Source organism: Silene latifolia, chromosome 3 (genome assembly GCF_048544455.1).
Source record: "Silene latifolia isolate original U9 population chromosome 3, ASM4854445v1, whole genome shotgun sequence".
Classification (NCBI taxonomy): domain Eukaryota; kingdom Viridiplantae; phylum Streptophyta; class Magnoliopsida; order Caryophyllales; family Caryophyllaceae; genus Silene; species Silene latifolia.
The window spans coordinates 12,946,457-12,966,390 of record NC_133528.1 but is presented as its reverse complement, the minus strand read 5'-3'; the positions used below and the strand labels follow the sequence as shown (position 1 = coordinate 12,966,390).

At 37.1% G+C, this 19,934-nt stretch overlaps 1 protein-coding gene across 2 annotated transcripts; it reads right to left on the bottom strand.

Annotated features, from left to right (window-relative positions):
• Positions 1 to 93: 93 nt before the first annotated feature.
• On the bottom strand, positions 94 to 19,416 carry LOC141645922 (germin-like protein). 2 transcript variants are annotated; one of them, XM_074454075.1, is made up of 2 exons: positions 19,320 to 19,416; positions 94 to 817 (listed from the first exon to the last, which is right to left on the bottom strand). In XM_074454075.1, exons 1-2 carry the CDS (start codon positions 19,399 to 19,401, stop codon positions 264 to 266), a joined length of 636 nt encoding a protein of 211 aa, XP_074310176.1. In that variant the 5' UTR covers positions 19,402 to 19,416; the 3' UTR covers positions 94 to 263. The 2 variants fall into 2 exon arrangements, with proteins under 2 accessions (XP_074310176.1, XP_074310175.1); XM_074454074.1 differs by lacking the exon at positions 19,320 to 19,416 and adding an exon at positions 976 to 1,293.
• Positions 19,417 to 19,934: the final 518 nt, after the last annotated feature.

Below are 19,934 nucleotides of genomic sequence, written 5' to 3'. Positions count from 1 at the left end.
ATAAAACCTCAGCTTATACGCCCTTTTGAACGTGTTTCGCTAAAATGTCTTGGTCGTTGTTACGAGGGGACTATTTTGGCTTGAAACTTTGACTTGAAGGATAGTGAAGGACATGAGATTAGCAATGGATATTTGAGTATAACACGTACATATAATTGTGCATCTAACAATAGCCAATAAAAGTATAAAAAATTCTATACAAGAATATCGTACACCCTAGCCAATGAGATGCCTAAGTTTTTATTTTATAGCTATTCCATAGTTTAATTTCCGGTGGAGAACTTGGATTGCAACATCTTGATCACATTAGCATCTAGCTGAAATGCCTTGGATAGAACATCAACGTTGATCGGAGGCTCAGCACCAAAAACCGCGTTGGAAATAGTAATCACACCGGGATTCTGGCTACTCAACCCCGAAAATGCAACAGCTGGTGTCTTGCCGATGTTGAGTTGAAAGTGAATTAAACCTTGTGGGAACACAAACACGTCTCCCTTGTTAAGCACCTTTGTGAACAACTTGTTACCGCCATTGGCCTGGTTTGAAGTTACGAAACCAACATAGATGGTTCCATCCAAGACGGTGAACACCTCAGTGGCGCGAGGGTGGGTGTGGGGTGAGATTAGTCCATATGGTGCGAAGTCTAGTCTAGCAACTGATATGCCGAGGGTGTTGAGACCGGGTAGGTTCATTGGACTCACTAGTTTCACACTTGATCCAAGTTTGTTTAATGGGGCTGGAACATCTAGCCCTTTGAACAGAAAATCTTCGGGTATCGCGTCCATTGGATTCTTGCAAAATAGTCCATTCACAAATACTGCAATAATAATACAGAGTACATACGTTAGTAATTATTACATCTCAACCAAAACCTTAACCTGATGGTTGAAGTCTAATGATCAGTTTAATATTATAACATTATCGACTTATTGATAAACATGGACCTATATATATAACTCGATATTAAGTACTTACTTCCGTTATTGGTATCGTTTGTGGCGACGCAAAAATCTTGAAGCTGGGTCGGATCAGTAGCATAAACCAAGGATAAGCTTATGAGCAAAAGGGTTAAGTGTGCAAAGATCTTGGAAAATGCCATGGTAATATCTTTGATTAGTGAGGTGATTATGGGTTTAATTGTGGTTTTTGATGATTGTTTAACACAACAAAATGGGCCTTTTATAGGCTAAGGATTAGATACGTTAATGTTTAAGGGTTGAATTGGTCGTAGAATTTGAAGAAGTATTATGTGATTAAAGTCGCTAATTCTGATGGTTGTATGACTAAATACGTCTTTAATTAGTAGGTAATGACTACGGACTACTAATACCATTTTTTTCATAATGGTGGACCATGGAGTATTAGATATTACCATTTATGTCTAGAACAACTTGCGAACTATAACCAACAATCAAATGAATAACAAGTTTTATAAATCCTCCATTTCAATCAATTCTACACATTTGTTTAAAATATAACTCGCATATATTTTAAACAAATGATTCGAATAGGGAGTAGTTTGTAAGACGTTGTTCTTGTTATTGTGTAATACAAATTTACCACCTAAATACTCATAGTCATATACCTTTCTTAATTATCCAACTGTAAAAAAAAATAAAAAAAATATACTCCGTACTCATCAGTATATTAGTTCAATTGGATAATAAAAGATTTAAAAAATAGTTTAAAAACCTCTTTTGCTCAAATTCTTATGTAAAACAGTCTTACACAAAATTTTGTGATTGATAAATTTTTTGGTAAATGTTAGATGACTAATACTTTAGTTTAATATGGAGTACCATTTTAATTATAAGTATTAATGGAATACAACTTAAATATATTGTTCATTTTTAATATTCATTTTTAATACAACTCTCTACGTTTACCGTTTAACAAAAGTTGACACATACGTGTTTCGTAATATATTTACCTCCTAGTGTGCTCGATCGTGACTACCAACTGCTAGCGAGGTCGACCTTGACTCTTGAGACCCCATAACATTACTCTTTTTTTTTTTGGCAGATGGAAATAAAGGGTCCTAACAGTCCTTCATAGCCCTTTTTGTCAGGCCATGAGCTAGCCTATTCAGATTCCTGCGCACAAAGCTAAAACATAAACAATGAAAAGATGTTGAAATGAACGCAATCTCTTCCATGATGCCTTTAATATGGTGATGCTTATGAGTCCTTCCTCCCCATTGCTGTAGCATGCTAAGACAGTCCGATGAAACTTCCAAATGCAAAAAACCTTGAGACTTAGCCTATTCCAGCACCTTAAGAACCCCAATAGGCTCTTCTTGAAGTGGTGATTCAGCTCTCCCTTTCAACATGCCTTCGAAAAGTGGCTTCCCTACCGCTCCAAAAACAGCCCAACCAAAAGACCCGATCCCTAGACCTTTTAATATTATTGTTATTCATCTTTTATTTACTTGCAATTAGTTGATTAGCATACAAACAATCAAACCCCCAAAATTGGTTACCTTAAGACGGAACTAAATATAAACAAACTAGATAATCACCGCCTCCCTGAGGATTCGACCCTGACTTACCGCTAGCTATTTTGTTAGTACTAAGCTAGGATTTATTTTGATTAAGGTGATACGACTTTAGCCTTATCAAATTTGGCGCCGTTGCCGGGGAGGCAACAATTGTGCTGTTTGTTTCTGTTTATTTTTGTCTTTTGTTTCAGGGAACTTCGTTCCTTTGAGACAGCTTTTATCTTTTCTTGTTGTTTCGTGTATGCCCGTGTCTAACAGGTTAGAGATCCTACCGTTTGATCCCGAGCGAAAAAAGACTTTTCGCTACGATTTAAAATTTCAAAGAGAAGTAAGTCAAGTGGAAGACTTGAGTACACTTGACTACGAGCGGTATACTTTCGCAGAAGACTCGTCCTTAGAAGAGGACACACTTATTTCTCGCAAATTTGTGACTTCTACAACACCAAAGATGCCTACATTAGCAAGTCACTCCGAACCCACGGTTGATTCTATTCCTAAAGGCTTCAAGCTCCCTACCGCTGATAAGGGAACTTTTGAGATCAAGCCTTCTTACATAAGCTTGATAGAGAGGAATTTATTTGGAGGAAAAGCAGGAGAGGACCCCGCAAAACATATGGAGAAATTCGTTACTTATTGCTGTTCTATTCCTTTAATAGCTGGGGTGTCTCAAGATCAGGTCAAGCAAACTCTCTTCCCTTTCTCTTTGAGAGATGATGCAGCTGAGTGGTTAAGGGACTTAGACATGGAGACCGACGCGATTACCAACTGGACTTCTCTAGCTCTTGCATTCTACAAAAGGTATTTTCCACCACAGAAGACTAATGCATTGAGAAGTCAGATTACAAGTTTTAAACAGGGTCCTACTGAGGATTTTAATGAAGCTTGGATACGGTTCAAAAGACTAGTGCGGTCCGTCCCTCACCATGGATTTAAGATTTGGTTCCTTTGCAACCAGTTTTACAACGGGTTGTATGGTGATCATAGAGCTTTACTTGATTCTGCTGCTAATGGGAGATTCCAAGATAACACTAATGACAGTAATGCTTGGAAGTTGATTGATCAGATTGCTACTCACACAACTGAGTATGGTAACCCCAGAGGAAGTAAGAGAGGAAGTGGCTCAGATAGTGCGGTCGCGGCACAGTTGGAGACTATATTGGCTCAAATAGCTGAATTGAAGACTACCCAATCCTTGGGTAAGCAAGAGATGGTTCATATGGTTCAACAAGAAGTGTCCTGCGAGAGATGTGGTATAGATGGCCACACTGCGGCCAAATGTATGAGTACTATTGAGCAAGTTCAGGCCTTCCAATATTTCAAGCAAGGTACACCGTATTCTAATTTCTTTCAAGCTCCTCAACAAGGTACCTATAATATTCCTCCAAATCGTGGTAATCAGCCACAAGGAGGTTATCAAAGGCCAAATCAAGGAGGTTTTCAACAATTTCAACCTCCTCCTCAAGTTCCAAGTAATGAAGTATCGGAGTTAAAAGCTCTATTGCAACAAACTTTGATGATGCGGCAAAAAAAAAACGGCTCAAATCTCCGAACTTATGGCTCATAATAAGATGTTGGATACTCAAGTTGCTCAAATGGCGGCTCAAAATCCATCAAAACAGTCCGGTCTTCCTCCTCAAGGTAAACAAGCTCATGAGCAAGTTAATGCAATTTCTTTAAGGAGCGGTACTTCTTATAACGGTCCGGACATGCCCATTAAAGATGATGAAGCTCCATACATGCATCCTAAGGGGTTGGGAAATTTGGAGCTAAGTGACGATGAAAAAGAAACTTGCAAAGATGAAACACGAGATTTGACGAAAAGCAAAAAAGACGAAGGAGCTGGACCTGCAGAGGTTCCTCGATCGAGTCAGCCCCGGCTCGATCGAGGAACCAGCGTGCTCGATCGAGTCACCTCTCGACTCGATCGAGGCACCTCTTCGACAGATGGCGGTGTTTCAAAAGTTGTTTCTAAGCTCAAGCCAGCCGAGCCCATAACTATTGCACTACCTTTTCCTCATCGACAACAAAAATCCAAGCTGGATAAACAGTTTGGAAGGTTTATGGAGGTAGTAAAGAATCTTCAAGTGACAGTGCCATTTACTGAATTGGTAACTCAAGTGCCGGCGTATGCTAAATTTTTAAGAGAAATCTTATCAAAGAAGCGGTCTTTTGATGAAGTGGAGACAGTAGCATTTACTCAGGAGTGCGCGGCCGCATTACAAGCTAACTCACCACCAAAGCTTAAGGATCCAGGGAGTTTTTCTATTCCTTGTCATATTGGTAGTATAGCTATTGATAGAGCCCTTTGTGATTTAGGGGCTAGTGTTAGTGTCATGCCGTATTCAATTTGCAAAAAGTTAAATATGGGTCAACTCCGTATTACTAATATGACCTTACAAATGGCCGACAGATCTTTAAAGAAACCTATGGGTGTCTTAGAGGATGTGCCCGTTAGAGTAGGGAAGTATTTCATTCCAGTTGACTTTATTGTTATGGATATGGCTGAGGACTCTTAAGTACCCATCATTCTTGGTAGACCATTCCTTCACACTGCAGGAGCACTCATAGATGTTAGGGATGGTAGTCTGACACTAAGAGTCGGGGATGACACTATTAGATTTGTTCTTGATAATACTTTAAAACGTCCTCCTGATTTAAAAGCTTCTTGTCATATGATTAATGCTCTTGATCCTACTTTTGATGATTGTCTTGCTTTATGTTTTGATAGGAATCCATATGACGCCCCTGCTGCTGCGTCATATCCATGGAGCAAGGAAGTGGATGAGATAGAGAAGCTGATTTATGGAGATGATCCTCTTCCTGAGATGGTTTACAAACTGTGTTGAGAGTGTTGAAATAGAAGCTGAATTGGATGCTTTGGAAGCTGAGATTTTCAAAAAGGAGTCTGTTAGAGTTTTTGATGAAGCTTCTATGACAGACGAAGTTCCTTATCTCCTTCCTCAAGAAGATGACCTGAAGAACGATGAACATTGTTCATATTTTATATTAAACTTTGAGTTTGATGAGCCAGGACATTTTTCATTGTTTTTATTCTTTGCTTGGACTTTTTATTGGTGCTACTTATGCTTGTGTGTAGCACATGCACTACTTTTTGATTTACTGTTACGAGCTTTAACTTGTATTGATTATGATTCGTGTGCGGATTTATTTTAAATGCAGGAAGTTGCTCGTCCAGATGGTTCCTTGATCGAGTAAGACGAGGCCCGATCGAGTAACCACGCTTTTGGGTTTATTTCATAGCCAGACGATGATAGGAATTGCGCGGTTGATTATTTTCCCTTATTTTTGCAGCTGGTTTGGGGGAAATTCTAAGCTCTTACCCGGTATTCTCTTCCATTGTACCTTCTTTAATTGTATTATCTATTTCTTTTCCACTCCTTTTGTTAGTTGTGTCCTTTAGGTTGCTGGATTTGTGTGTGATTGCTATGTTGTAGGCGTCACAATGGGGACACTGTGACATTTAGGTTTGGGGGAGGAGTTTATTTATGTTGTGTGATTTATTTCTGTTGTGTGCTTTTATATCAAAAATACATAAAAATTAAAAATTTAAAAAATACAAAAACATGTCTTTTTCTTTGTTTTAGGTCGAGTCTTGGTGAATTGAATAACAATGATGTTAAATTGCATTGTTTTTGCATTTGAATCCCAAATAGTTGTCCATGTACATTGTTTTGACTCGTTAGCCATGAAAACAAAGCTCATAATTCAAGTCTTAACCATATTAACATGCCTTATATTGATTAGATTTGACACAATTACGTTGGTAAACTACTTAAATTCTGAGGTCTATAGAGCTTCCTAGGCCAGGAACATCAATAAACTGGTCTCATTGTCAATTAGGCTTGAGTGTGGTTTCTCCTTGTGGAATGTGTAATATCAAACTGCATAAGTGTGACATTGATTTCTTGATACTTCTATTGCTTTCATTTGACTAAGTACATGTGGATAGGCGATTCTTATCGTTCAAATAAGCCTTACATTACCTTTTGTTAGCCCGTTTGAACCCTTGTAGCCAATATTAATTACATCCTATGAGCTACAATCCAAGAATTTGACTACCTTTTCGGGACAGTCGCAGTTGCTTGTTTATCATGTTTATTTTGCTATTATGGTTGGGTTGGGACTTATTGTTGTCATGTGGGTATAGCAAAATACTTTTAGAGATTGTGTTGTATCCTTGTGTTGGAAAAAGAAAAATATGAAGCGAAAGAAAAAGAGAAAAAAAAGAAAAAGAAAAAAGAAAAAAGAAAAAAAAAATCGAAAAATAGAAAAAACGAAAAAAAAAGAAAAGAGATTGCTTCATTTGGTTTTGTCAAGGATCAAAAGGATGGTTGTTAGAGTCTAATGCGTAATTGGAGAGTAGTTTATTAACTCTCATACGTTGTAAAGTTGAGAGCATTTCTCTAAGTTGGGTTCATTTATTATCAAAGATTTGGTTTTTGTTTTGGTTAACGCTGCGACTACCGTCTTAGCTCCACATATCCATAACGTGCTTTGGCACAAGCCACTTCTATTCCTTTAACCCATTTACCACCCTTATTGTCCTTGATACATGTACTTTTGTCTACATATGATGATTGCATATTAGTTGGGGAAATCCCTATCACATTAGATTGCATGCATGTTTCATAAGTTGAGTGAGTGTTTCTACTTCTTTCTATCTTCACATATAACTCACCCTATATACTTATGAGTGCATGAGTGAATCCGCGAGAATCCGACTAATTTGTCTTGCAAGATCGAAAGGTATTTGGCATTTGTATCTAGTATGGTGACTTGAGACTTGAGTTACGTTTTCTATTTCCCGTACCTTTGAATTTGTTTTATTGGTACACTTTAGTCATTACTTTGTTACAGATATGGATAGCTTGGGATTTGTATGTGCATTAAACATTAGCTCTGAGTCGTTTATTCGCCATTTGTATGATTGCCTTTTGTATTGTGTGTTGCTTTGCTTGAGGACAAGCAAAGAGATGGTTTGGGGGAGTTTGATGAGTCATAATTATATACATATTTATGCCTCCCCTTAATTACTTTTGATACGGTTTTCGTGCTAGTTTATATCATTTACATGCCTTTTATGTTAGAATGTCGATACTTCCGCCTTTTGATGTTTAATGCAGGAATGATGCATTTGAGGAGCAAAGGAATGAAATGGGCATCGCCGAGTGAGCATGAAGGTATACACGAAGCATGGCACGAGAATCCATAAGAATGAAGGAAGAGAAGTTAAGAAGAAAACACGAAGAAAAGAGCTTCTTATACAAGTGCCTACTTTGAAGAGCCATATCTTGAGTTCTACAACGGATTTTCAAGGGATTCTAATTGGAGGTAAAAGCTTATCTTCTTAGCTTTCCAACGCCGCAAAAATCGCTTGTTTCTGACAAGTAACGAAGAAATGGCGGCCGTTTGAAGTTCAGTGCGCGAAGCAGGAAATTGGTGCCTCGATCGAGTCAACCTTGGCTCGATCGAGGAACTTCATGCTCGATCGCGTCACTCTCGACTCGATCGAGGAACCAACCTAATCAACTAAATTTCGCAATGTCGAGAGTTGGGTGTTCTTGAACTTTGGTGCCTCGATCGAGTCACCCTTGGCTCGATCGAGGAACCTTCCAGTTTTATAATTCCCGCAACTTTCCTTAAGTCGGTTATGTATTGCTATAAATACCAATACCAAAACTCGTACCCTAGGTTATTTTATGCTCTATTTTACATAGGTTTAATATAGATACCTTAGAAAACTCTCTCAAATACTTAGTTTAGTTTATTTATTGTTCTTACTTCCGGATCTAGCTATTTACGGTATTGTTCTTAATCTTTCCTTTATTATTAATCATTTATTTCATTGTTCATCTTTTATGCTTGCAATCATGTTTCTTATTATTGTTATTGTTGTTCTTATTTCTATTATGCGTAGCTAAATCTCTTATCTAGGGTGAAAGGGGATCTAGGTTGTTAGAAAAGGGATTATTATGAATTGATTGTTAAATTGCTCTTAATTGTTGTTTGATTATCGTACTACTTCTAATTAGTTAATTACTGATCATAATTGATTAATTAGTCTTGCATAAACTAGGATTATCACCGACCGGGTTAAGACTAGTATAGGCCACGATAATTGAATAGAGATAATTTAATGATAGCGACCGCATGTTAAATTAGATCTAAAAGAAATATTGAATCGACCGATCATATGACTTTCAACAATATACATTGCTCAATCAATGAATTAAATTCTACCCTTTGACGACGACCTAGTGAACCCGATCCCTAGACCTTTTAATATTATTGTTATTCATCTTTTATTTACTTGCAATTAGTTGATTAGCATACAAACAATCAAACCCCCAAAATTGGTTACCTTAAGACGGAACTAAATATAAACAAACTAGATAATCACCGCCTCCCTGTGGATTCGACCCTGACTTACCGCTAGCTATTTTGTTAGTACTAAGCTAGGATTTATTTTGATTAAGGCAAACGACTGAAAATAACCTGCTCCTAGGGGTCTCGTAAAAGTAAACGTCGATGCCGGGGTGAAGGAGGATGAAGGGGTAAGTTTGGGGCTGGTGTGTCGGGGTGAGAAGGGGGATGTGTTGTGGGGTGTCTCTATAGTGCAGGATCAAGTTTGGGAGCCACATGTCGCGGAAGCTGTCGCTGTTCTTGAAGGCCTACAGGAAGCTCTACGGACAGGTTACAGGGACGTGGTCCTCGAGAGCGATTTTCTTCAAGTGGTGGAAGCACTCAAGAAGAAATTAGCTGGACGAAGTTGCTTTATGTTAGTTATTGAGGAAATTTTACTGCTTTGTAATTCTTTTAATACTGTTATTTGGTCTTTCTCTAGTCGTGTGAACAACTCTGTTGCTCACGCTTTAGCGCATGTTTTTCCTAGGAATATTGGTAGAGTAGAGTGGTCGGATACGCTGCCTCCGTCCGCAAACGATGCTGTTTTGTTTGATTTATCGTTATTAAAGTAAGCCTTCGGGTTTTCTTCTCAAAAAAAAAAAAAAAAAGTTGCGATCCCCATTGCTTCCCAACTTGCATCAACCATAATCCTCAATCTATTACAAGGACCAAAAGGGCCAATAATGAAAAAAGGATGACCATCTTTAAGACAGTTCGGCTCATCCTCCAGATCCTTTGAGTCATTTGAGTTAAAAACCCCCTCCCCATCATTTGTAATTTTCATCACCGGGTTCTTTATGGCCAGTGAAACCAGAGATCCCAACTGTTTGAAGAAAACTTTTTGTACAAAGCTTTCACCTCTAAAAACAGAGTTGTTACGCAATGCCCAAATACTATTCAGAGTGGCCAAAAAGTGTGTTAGTCCGTAACAATTCTCCTTTTGACCCTTAAAGTATGTAATTTAATTAATAATCCACTCGCCTAATTCCAAGGAAGTATTTTGATCCATTCTGGTGCCCAACACGGACCCGAACCAAATCCTTGACGACATCACAATCCCTGAATAAGTGTTCCAGAGTTTCGACCTCCTTCAACTCCTTACCACACAGAGTGCAAAAATGATCCCATCCAAGATTTCTCTTAATAAACTCACACCCAATGGGTAGGGACCCAGTGATAATCTTCCATAGCAAAATTTTCCATAGTTGAGGTCCTGGAAGCTTCCAGAGAGTAGTTTTACAGAACCTTTTCTTTTTTAAGTTTAACCTCTCCTTATCCTTCAATGTTCCTTTGTTATTAAAAAACTCCCCAAAAATCACCCCATATCCACTCTTTACCGTGTACCGTCCCTCATCCGAGAAAGGCCAGAAGACCTCATCATGGCTCCAAGTGGAAATCAGAGGTGTCGCCAGAATCTTATCCACACTCTCCTGTTTAGAAATTAAACGAACCATCCCCTCATTCTAGCCTCCCCCATTATAGCATAAATCCTTAATACGCAAGTCCTTCATATAACGAAACCCTTCTTCCAGCAAAAAGTCCACTGACCCCATAACATTACAGAGTATATTATTAACGTTTTTTCTTGTTAAATTTGTCAATCATAAACTTTTTGTCTTTAAAGATTATATGGCCCTGTTCTTTCTGGCTTTTTAGAGCTGAATCAAATCAATCAATCAATGGAGCTGAATCGAATCGAAATAATCGAATCAATGGAGCTGAATCAATCAATCGAATGGAGCCGAATCAATCAATCAATCGAATCAATTAGAGTTGAATCAATCAATCAATAGAGCTGAAATGAATCAAATCAATCAATAAAGTCAATTGAATCAAATAATCATATTAATAATAATAATAGTATTCAATATTATTGTTATTATTCAATATTATTGTTATTATCAACTATAAATATTAATATTCATAGTATAATAGTAATACTAAAATTAATATTTATAAGAAAAAAATTATAATATTATATATGAATAATCATAAATTATAATAATGAAAAAATAGTATTTTTCTATATATAATATTTTTAATACCAATAATAAATAATACGGTCATATTAATAATGATATTAGTAAAATAATTGTTTAGAATAAAAACACTCAAGTAAGCGTTGCTCGAATTCAGGTCGAGTCAACGCCCTACTCTCATATGACATCTCGAGCCTATGCTTGCTCTCTTCGGATGGATCTTTCACGCGTAACAAAGGCCTCAGAGGGTAAAGGTCCTTTTCTGATGCCTTACGGTAATGGTAGATAGTCGGGACCTTGCTTGAAGCTAAGATCTATGTGCCCTCTTGTAGTAGCTCGAGTAGTCTTACTTCTAGAGAGAGGAAGTTGTTGGTGAGAAGTTTTTACCATTGATTGGTGAATAGTGAGATATTTATAAGTTTTATGTGTACCTCAAATGATGGTTTGGCAAGCATGGTTACCATATTCGATATGAATACGCCTTACCGATTCGCGATTCGCTTATAGAAAATGTGTTACATGTATTTTCAGTAATCAACTTGATAGAATTCGCTTTTAACGATTTGTGATTCGTAGGGTACCAAGCGAATTTGTAACCATGTTGGCAAGCGTGTTGACTTATAAGACCCCGTATTGGCAAGTGAGTCAGGTCGGTTCGGTGTGCCTCATTAATAATATTAATAATAAATGTTATGAATTTTAATAATAATACCAATAAATGTTATGAATTTTAATAATAATACTAATAATAATTATAATAACGACGACAATAATAATAATAATAATAATAATAATAATAATAATAATAATAATAATAATAATAATAATAATAATAATATCAACAACAACAACAACAACAACAACAACAACAACAACAACAACAACAACAACAACAACATTAATAACATTATTATTCATTTTAATAATAATATTCATCATCATCATCATCATCATCATCATAATAATAATAATAATAATAATAATAATAATAATAATAATAATAATAATAATAATAATAATAATAATAATAATAAATAAATAAATAAATAAATAAATAAATTATTAACAATATTATTAATTATAATTATAATAATAATAAATAATATTAATATTCAAAAAATAGTATTATTGTTAACAAAATTAATAATAACTATTATTTAAATTAGTAAAGCTGGAATGAGCTGAATTTAATGGAGTCAAATCGAGCCGAATCAACTAAATGGAGTCGAATCGAATCGAATCGAATCGAATGGAGGAGCCAATCAATCGAATCAACTAAATGGAGTGAATCAATCAATCGAATCAATGGAGCTGAATCAATCGAATCAATCGAATATAGGTCAATCAATCGAAATGAGCTGAAAATAAGCCAGAAAGAACAGGGCCTATATGCCTTATAAATAAAAAAAAAAAAGCATAATAATAATTACATTAAAATTGATCTCACGCTCTAACTACTTTAGCTACATCACTAGCCTAAGTTACAATAAACGGATAACATTAAGAAAAAGAGGTACTAAACCTATATTCGGATGATGGCATATGCTCTAACTCTACGTTAATCCCTTTCTAAGATACCTCTATTGCCTTGTCATAATAATATGATATTGTATCATATATTTTTGTTCACTTTTCTAATTGTAGATGAAATAGTCAAGTCATGTGTTTGGACAAATTAACGTAATTAATTAATGGTAATTAACATTTTGTTCATCGAGGAATCACTAGTCACTACCTACTACAATTAAATCAATTGACCTCGTCATCAAACACCCAACAATAGTGAAAATTAGTTTGACATTTGTGCATTGCAACAGGGTAATTAATTTAGTTATAATGTTACATGTAATGTCTAATATAGAAAAGGGTTTTTTGTCAAAAACTATCTTATATTTAGGGGTATTTGTAAAAAAATTACCTTATATTATTTTTCTTGTTTTAGACGTTTTCTCATTTTTATCTTACATGACTTTGTCAACATCAAACAACAATGATCAACTGCGTCCAAACCACAATTTAACTTCAGATAAGCAAAATTAGTGAATTTTACATTTCAATAATAACTACAAACATCTACTAAAGTTAAGCGTCAGTACTTCATGACTTCCCAAAATCGGCCTTAGTAAGATTAAAACATAAAAGAGTCATATGAGATATTTAAAAGCCGGAAAACAGAGCACATATGTCTAGACTCTTAGCATAGGTAGTTATTAAGCAAAAATAAAGAAAACAAAGATAGTTGAATACAAAAAAAATAATATAAGGTAGTATTTTTACAAATACCCCTAAATATAAGGTAGTTTTTTTAAAAAAAACCTATAGAAAATTATACGGAGTATCATATTTGGAGAGAATGATACAAACTCTTAAGAGCTAAGACAATAATATAAATATTCAAAAGATTTTAGGTATGTATCAATATAAATACTCAAAAGAGGTTGGGTTGATACCTAAATTCCAATGATCTCTCCTATCTATAATCAACCTTCGATGTGAGACAATTATACTATTTATAGGTAATATATTCACCACACCTGCATTATTTTTTAATGTGGATCAAATAACATACTAAAAAATACATCATCTTTTTCGCACCTTCTAAATTACTACTCCGTCTCGGTCGTTTGTTTAACTTTAATTTTGATACAAATATTAAGAAAAGAAGAAGAGGTCAATTATTGAATGATTAACCGAGACACCCTAACATGAAATAGATAAACAAATGATCGGAGAGTATTATAGGAGCAGAGTAATCCTAGTTTAATTACTTTACGACCAGTACAATTCTTCAATAGGAAAAGCAGTATAATTCTTATTAAGATTTACTGTTGTAAAAGGTATACAAAGATTGAACAATTACCCCTTATTTCACCTGACATCGCACAATCACCCAATTCGCTCTTCTTATTTAGGGTTCTTCCCTAAATTCCGGTCTTTTTAATACAAACGCAAACCCTAATTTCACCCGGACCCTACGTTCGACCCATCAGAATTTCGATTGGTAAGCACTCTTGAATTCATTTTTTAGGAAGGTTTTGTGAAGGATCGAATGTTATTATAATTGTTTGAATGAATTTACAAGGTTTACAAGAGTTAGTATTTATACTAGAAGAGATATAAAATATCTAAGCTAACTAACCCTAAACTATTAGCATAAGACTAGGAGTACATATTGACTAATATTAACAGCTAAGAGATTGAAGGCATGTATTTAGGAGAAGTAGCTGGAGGTAGTTCCTCAATAGATGGAGACGGTTTCAGTTGTTGACCATTGAATAATTGATTATCCTTAACACGCTCCCGCAAGACGGACGGCCGTAGGGAAAGTCCGATCTTGGAAGCAAGCAATGTAAAGCGTGGTCGTGGCAACGGCTTAGTAAGAGTGTCAGCGATTTGATCGTCACCGTTAATATGTTGAATGCGTAGTCCCCGAATGAACCTGTTCCCGGACAAAGTGAAAGGCAAGAGCGAGGTGTTTCATTCGCGAATGGAAAATAGGATTAGCAGAGTAGTTCGTCGCACCAAGATTGTCACAAAACAGAACCGGGGGCTGGGGTAGAGGAATGCGTAACTCAGTAAGGAGCGACTTGAGCCATAACAATTCGGATGTAGTATCAGCAATAGCTCTAAATTCCGCCTCAGTAGTCGAACGGGATATCGCACGCTGTTTTTTAGATGACCAAGAGACGAGATGATGACCAATAAAAACAATATAACCAGTAGTGGATAGATAGTCATTGTAGTCGCCACCATAATCCGCATCACAGAAGGCATGAAAATTGAACGGATTGTCCTTGCGAAGATATATGCCATGATTAATAGTACCTTTTAGAAAACGAAGTAAACGTTTTAATGCACCTCAATGAGCAGCTGTCGGATGGGTGAGGAATTGAGCAAGCTTAATGACCGGAAAGGCGATATCGGGACGAGTGAGGGACAAGTATTGGAGACTCCCGACAATTGCCCGATAATTAGTAGTATCTTGTGCAGATTCATTATCATTGCGAACAAGAGGCGGATGAGACAGCATAGGAGTCGTTGCAGGGCTACATTCGAGCATACTGTAGCGAGCAAGAAGGTCGGAGACATACTTGGACTGATTAAGATGAATACCAGTGGAAGTAGGCGTGACTCCCATGCCCAAGAAATACGATAGGGGACCCAAGTCTTTGAGCGAGAACTTGGTCGAAATAGCTTGAATAAATGTGTTGACGGCAACGGAATTTGGACCTGTTATTATTATATCATCAACATAAACAAGTGCAAATAATTTATCGTTAGTTCCATCGAAAATAAAAAGAGACGGGTCTGATATGGAATTTCGAAAACCACGGGAAATAAAGTAATTTTTGAGTGCAGTGTACCAAGCACGAGGTGCTTGTTTAAGACTGTAGATAGCTTTGCTAAGTTTACAAACGTAATTAGGAGAGTCGAGATTTGCAAAGCCCGGTGGTTGAACCATATACACAGTCTCGGTTAAATTCCCTTGGAGGAAGGCATTATTAACATCAATTTGACGCATTGTCCACCCATGAGTCACGGCTAAGGAGAGAATCAGACGGATAGTGGTTTGTTTGACAACGGGGCTGAATGTCTCAGATTAATCGAGACTGGGTCGTTGATGAAAACCTTTAGCAATAACAAGACGGGCTTTGTGTTGCTTAAGGGAGCCATCGGGATTATATTTGATACGAAAGACCCCATTTACAACCAATGGCATTATCGTCAACATCCATAGGATGTTCGAGCTGAGCGAGATCATCGGTGCAAGCTTTGATAGATGTCATGTATTTGTTTTTGCTTTTTGTATGGTGGGATTTAATCAAACCCTAATTATATAAGTAGCCCTAATTGAATTTGTTTCTAATTAATTTGATTAAAAATACTCCCTCCATTCCGCTTGATTCCATACGTTTCATTAAAATTCACCTTACATATATTAAAGGTATAAATTGATAACTTGTACCTAGAAAAACTCAATTTTTAAAAACTTATACCTAAAATCTTAAATTATCATAAATTTAATACCAAATCTCAAAAAAATATATAAAAAGACTATTTTACCCTTATTAATTAGTCCAATATGAGAATTAAGATGCATAATGGATGAATTTGATTTTTTTTTTTTTTTTGAAAAAGATTATAGGATGCAAAAATAAAACATGTAAGTGAAAAAGCAATTACGATATAATAGATTGATTTTTATTATTTTCTGGGAAATTGGTTTAATTTATTAGAGCAAAATAGGAAGATTTTTGTATTGAGATGATTAAATGATTACAAAGCAAGTCTTATTTATACTAATAAGACCACAACTTCTTAAACTGAAAATAAGGAACTAACCCACAACATTAGGCCACTAATCTATAATTTAGGAACTACCCACTCAACTTATTGACTCCTAAAAATACTCTAACAACTGATGACCATGACTACCATTTACCACATGATCCTAAATAATAGTAGTCAACTTTGAATTAGTTTCCAACACTGCCCCTTGATTCAAAGTCACTGACACCCAACTCGGACATAAAAAACTGATGCTTGGCTTGCGGAAGCAATTTTGTGAAAATATCGGCAATTTGCTCATTTGTACCACAAAACTTCAATACAATTTTTTCATCAGCTACAAGCTTGCGTATGAAGTGATATTGGATGTCTATATGCTTTGTTCTTCCATGAAATGTCGGATTTTTCGCCATTGCAATAGCAGACCTATTATCACAGTATATAACAGTACCTTCATTTTGCGGGATATGGAAATCTCCAACCAATTTCAGCAACCATAAAGCCTGACGGGCTGCTGAACTAACTGCTACATATTCTGCTTCTGATGACGAAAGTGCTACTGTTTCTTGCTTCTTGGAACTCCAGGTTATGGCACCTGAGCCAAGACCAAACACATGACCAGAGGTGCTTTTACGATCATCTATGGAACCAGCAAAATCACTATCACTATACCCGACTAACTTGAAGTTAGTGTCTGGCACTTTAGTGTACCATATGCCAACATTCAGACTTCCAGCCACATAACGAATGACTCTTTTCGCTGCCCCGAGATGTTGTTTGGTCGGATTATGCATATATCGAGACACCACACTAACCGGAAAAGCAATATCCGGTCTAGTATGAGTGAGGTAGTTCAAACCTCCAACAATGCTCCTGTATAATTTTCCATCAGCTGGCCCGGTTCCATCTTCTCGTTGCAACTTTTCATTTACATTCATAGGTGTGGTCAGAACTTCACAATTTGACATGTTGAATTTTTTCAAAGATATCGGTGGCGTACTTCTCTTGGCAAAGAAATATACCGTCTGCACTTTGCTTAATTTCAAGCCCCAAAAAATACTTTAGCAAACCCAAATCAGTCATTTCAAATTTGCTCATCATACTTGACTTAAATTCTTCAACCAAGGATTGAGACGAACCCATATAAATCATGTCATCGACATAAAGACAAACCACCAGAAACTCAGAATTACCTTGCCGCTTAATATAAAGCGTGGGCTCATTTTCACTTCTCTTGAATCCGGTAGTTTGAAAGAATGAATCGATCTTGCTATACCAAGCACGCGGTGCTTGTTTGAGCCCATAAAGAGCTTTTCTCAGCCTGTAAACTTTGTTTTCAGTGTCATTCGTCTCAAAGCCTTGCGGTTGTGAGACATAGACCTCTTCTTTCAAGTCTCCATTTAAGAATGCAGACTTCACATCAAATTGATACACAGGCAGCTGAAATTGAGCAGCAAAAGCAAGAAATACTCTTACCGTCTCAAAACGTGCAACGGGTGAGAACGTCTCATCAAAATCTACCCCTTGCTGCTGTGAATATCCCTTAGCGACTAGACTAGCTTTGTGCTTCTGAATGCTACCATCGGAATTATATTTTGTGCGGTACACCCACTTGAGCCCGATGATATTCTTATCCACCGGTCGATCAACTAATGCCCATGTCTGATTCTTCTCAATGGAATACATTTCTGCTTTCATTGCCTCCTGCCATTCACAACTTTCAGCAGCATCATTGTAGGTGTTAGGGTCAGACACATACAAGGCAAAGTTACACGACTCATAAATGTCTCGGAGTGATCGATAATGCTTTGGAGGCGTCTCATCCGAGGATGAACTTGATGATCGTGGTGTATTAGGTGTGTTTTGACCACTATTCTGCACAGAAGGGCTGTTAGGTGGCGTGGAATCGGAAGATGATGAACTGCTTCTATTCTGCCCGATATCAGCAGCATGAGGTTCTGGTTCATCATTAGGCACCAGACCTTCTTTTGGACGCTGCTCATCATCGTTCCAAACACGTCTTTCTTCTTCATTGAACCTAACATCTCGGCTTACAATCACCTTGCCATTTACCGGGTTATACAATTTATATGCTTTAGATTCACCACTATAGCCAACAAAAATATATTTTTCAGCTTTGCTATCGAGTTTGCGGCGTAAAGTAGAAGGAACTAAAGCATAAGCGACACAACCAAAAACTCTTAAGTGTCTTACCCGAGGCTTCTTACCCCTCCATGCTTCGAACGGCGTGCGATTCATGACTGCCCTGGTTGGGGAAATATTTAACAGGTATACAGCAGTAGCTACGGCCTGACCCCAGAACTTATTTGGCAGCCCCTGAGCTTTTAGCATGCTTCTTGCCATTTCGACCACAGTACGATTCTTGCGTTCCGCCACACCATTTTGTTCGGGCGTGTAAGGTCTTTGTGAGTTCCCTGCGTATACCATACTCATCACAGAAAATATTGAACTCATTAGACAAAAATTCACCGCCACGATCACTTCGGAGAGCCTTTATTTTCCTGCCACTTTGATTTTCAACAAGGAGCTTAAATTTCTTAAAATAACCAAAAGCTTCTGATTTTACTTGTAAGAAATAAACCAACTCATTCTAGTAAAATCATCAGTGAGCAGCATAAAGTAGCGACTACCTCCAACTGACTCAGTTTGCATCGGCCCACACAAATCCGTATGAACTAAGTCAAGAAAATTTGAAGCCCTCCAAGCCTTTTCAACTGGAAACGGCAGCCTGCATTGTTTACCATATACACACCCTTCACAGAAACCATGTTCACTAATTTTCGGTAATCCAACTACCATTTCAGTTTGACTCAAAAGTTTTAAACTTTTCACATTAAGATGTCCAAAACGTAAGTGCCAAAGCTTAGTTTCATCATCACCCTTAGCAACTAAAGCACTACTAACATCATTTGACACATCAAGAGGAAACATTCTATTTTGAGTCATGGAAACAGTAGCTACATTTTTACCCGTTTTTTTGTCACTAATAGTGCATAACTGATCCTCAAACACAACCGAATAACCACTACTCATCAACTGGCCAACACTTAGCAAATTGTAGGCTAAACTATGAACAAAATTAACATTAGAAATGAATTTTGTATCACCTTGTTTGGTTTTAATTGCTACTGTCCCTTTGCCTTCAACTTGAACCGGATTGTTGTCACCAAGTCGGGCCTCGCTTTTCATTGTTTCATCAAGGTCTTTGAACAATGTTTTTGAGCGGGACATGTGGTTGGAGCGACCACCGTCGATGAACCAGTGCCTTCGGTGGCGTCACAGTTGCGAGAATGAGCCATGAACAATTTGGCATCCTCATCGGTTTTCTCAGCAAAATTTGCCTTCTGGTCATTCTTTGGATTGAACCAACAATCGGCTTCCTTGTGGCCATATTTTTTGCAAAAAGATCGCACCGTATCGATTATTACCGGAACGCCCTCGTCCGCGTCCTCTGCCACCACGACCTCGGCCGCGACGACCATTTCCCCTTCCTGCACCGTCAGCCTTCCCCTTAGAAGAAGACTCATCCTGCACTGAAAAAGCTTTTTCGTCTACTTTGGAAACCGATTTACGACCCCTTTCTTCATGAGCTAACAAAGAACTCATTAATTCATCAAAGGTAAATTTAGACAAATCCTTTGATTCCTCTATCACAGGGACAATATGATCAAACTTATCATTTAAACTACGCAAGACTTTACTAACAATCGTCTCACTAGTCA

Bases quoted from the DNA above. Each gene is read 5' to 3' on its own strand.
- LOC141645922 (XM_074454074.1), bottom strand. From the start codon at position 1,099: ATGGCATTTTCCAAGATCTTTGCACACTTAACCCTTTTGCTCATAAGC. The intron at 818-975 runs GTAAGTACTTAA...TTATTATTGCAG, and splicing joins AAACGATACCAATAACGGAA to TATTTGTGAATGGACTATTT.